Source organism: Aptenodytes forsteri, unplaced genomic scaffold, assembly GCF_000699145.1.
Source record: "Aptenodytes forsteri isolate BGI_AS27 unplaced genomic scaffold, ASM69914v1 Scaffold85, whole genome shotgun sequence".
Classification (NCBI taxonomy): domain Eukaryota; kingdom Metazoa; phylum Chordata; class Aves; order Sphenisciformes; family Spheniscidae; genus Aptenodytes; species Aptenodytes forsteri.
In genome coordinates, this window is record NW_008795533.1 from 124,502 (window position 1) to 125,895 (window position 1,394).

At 64.0% G+C, this 1,394-nt stretch overlaps 1 protein-coding gene across 1 annotated transcript in view; it reads left to right on the plus strand.

The window, feature by feature from the left end:
• The first annotated feature begins 774 nt into the window (after positions 1 to 774).
• LOC103901255 (transmembrane protein 17B) overlaps positions 775 to 1,394 on the plus strand; it is a 1,894-nt gene continuing 1,274 nt past the window's right edge. The window contains exons 1-2 of the mRNA XM_009282104.1: positions 775 to 892; positions 1,224 to 1,327. Coding sequence (XP_009280379.1) covers positions 775 to 892; positions 1,224 to 1,327 — 222 coding nt within the window. The remainder of the gene's footprint in view (positions 893 to 1,223; positions 1,328 to 1,394) is intronic.

Genomic DNA, 1,394 nt, shown 5'->3' on the forward strand with positions numbered 1-1,394 from the left:
GTCCCTTGCCAGTGCCTGGCCCTGAAGGAGCACATTTACAATACTCTCTCCCAATATTTGCAGCAGCTGCTCTGATGCACCTTCTGGGATGGGTTGGAGGCTGAGAGATGAGACCATGCCCGTTGGGTAGGACTAACCGTGAAGGCCCCAAAGCATCCCCTTTCCCTGCCATTCACCTCCGGCTCAACCACCCTCTTGCACACACCGTCCCCCACTGCCCTCCCCAGGCCCCCCGAGCCTGGATGGGGCTTGGGGATGCTGAGCGGCATGGAGACCCACGGGGGCGGCCCATTAGCAGGGAAGCTCATGGTGGTGGGTAAAATGCTCCATGAGTCTGGAGGCTTTGAAGAAGTGTTTCTGGCAAGGAGCACCATCCCCTCCCTGGGCATCTTTGTCTGTCAGGGAGTTTTGAGCAATGATTACATCGATACAACCCGGCTGGGAGAGGGTGCGGCGGAGCAGAGTGCTGCCTGCGAGGTACATGGGCTGGGGACACCACCGCGTCCCCGTCACGGTGATGGGTACAACCTGCTGCTCATCCCTGCGAGCTGCTGCAGAGGGGAGACGCTCTGTATCCTTGTGGCTCCTGCATGGGCTTGGTGTCCCGGGGGGGATTTTCCTTCCCCACATCCTCCTCCCGGCTCAGCAGCCCTGTCCCCAGGGAGCCGATGGCCACGTGGCCCCACACATTAGCCCGACCTGTCATCCCATTAATTACCTTCCGGCTAATCCCGGCTGAGCCGGGCTGGGGCGAGCAGGGCTCAGCTGCCGGCCATGGCTGTGCACACTCCTCTGCCCCCCAACCTCCGCCGGGGCTTGGTGGCGTTCAGCAGCTCCCTCTTCATCAACAACAAGACACGGGACAGCGGCGCTGCCCACACCTACCACCCAGGTACGGGCAGCAGGGCTCGGCGGCAGAGGGATTGGGGGGGGGGGGTTTGCTGTTGCTTCATCACCGCAAGCCTGCTCAGCACATCACCAAAGCACGCGGGTGCCTCCGAGCTGGGAGCACCCGAAGGGTCCCTGCACCCACCCACCGATGAGGGGGAGCAAAAATAAGTGCATTTGCTGCAAACAGCCGTTCTTGCTACCCAGCCGTCCCCCTAGGCATGGCAGGGGCCATCGCTCTCCCCTCCGTGAGCTGGCGAGGCAGGGGCTCCCCCTGGGCAGCAAGGCCCTGGGGGTGCTAGGCAGCCCTGCCCACCCCTGCCTGCCCTGCCCAGCCCACGAGGTGCTGGCCAGCCTGCCCCTCCAGATGATGCTCTACTTCAATGCCTACTACTTCCCGGTCTGGTGCCTGGCTGAGGGGATGATGCTGCAGCTGAAGGTACCGTTCCATGGGGGACGTGGGGGGGGGGGGGGGGGGCGGGCCCTCGCCCAACCTCCCCGGGCGT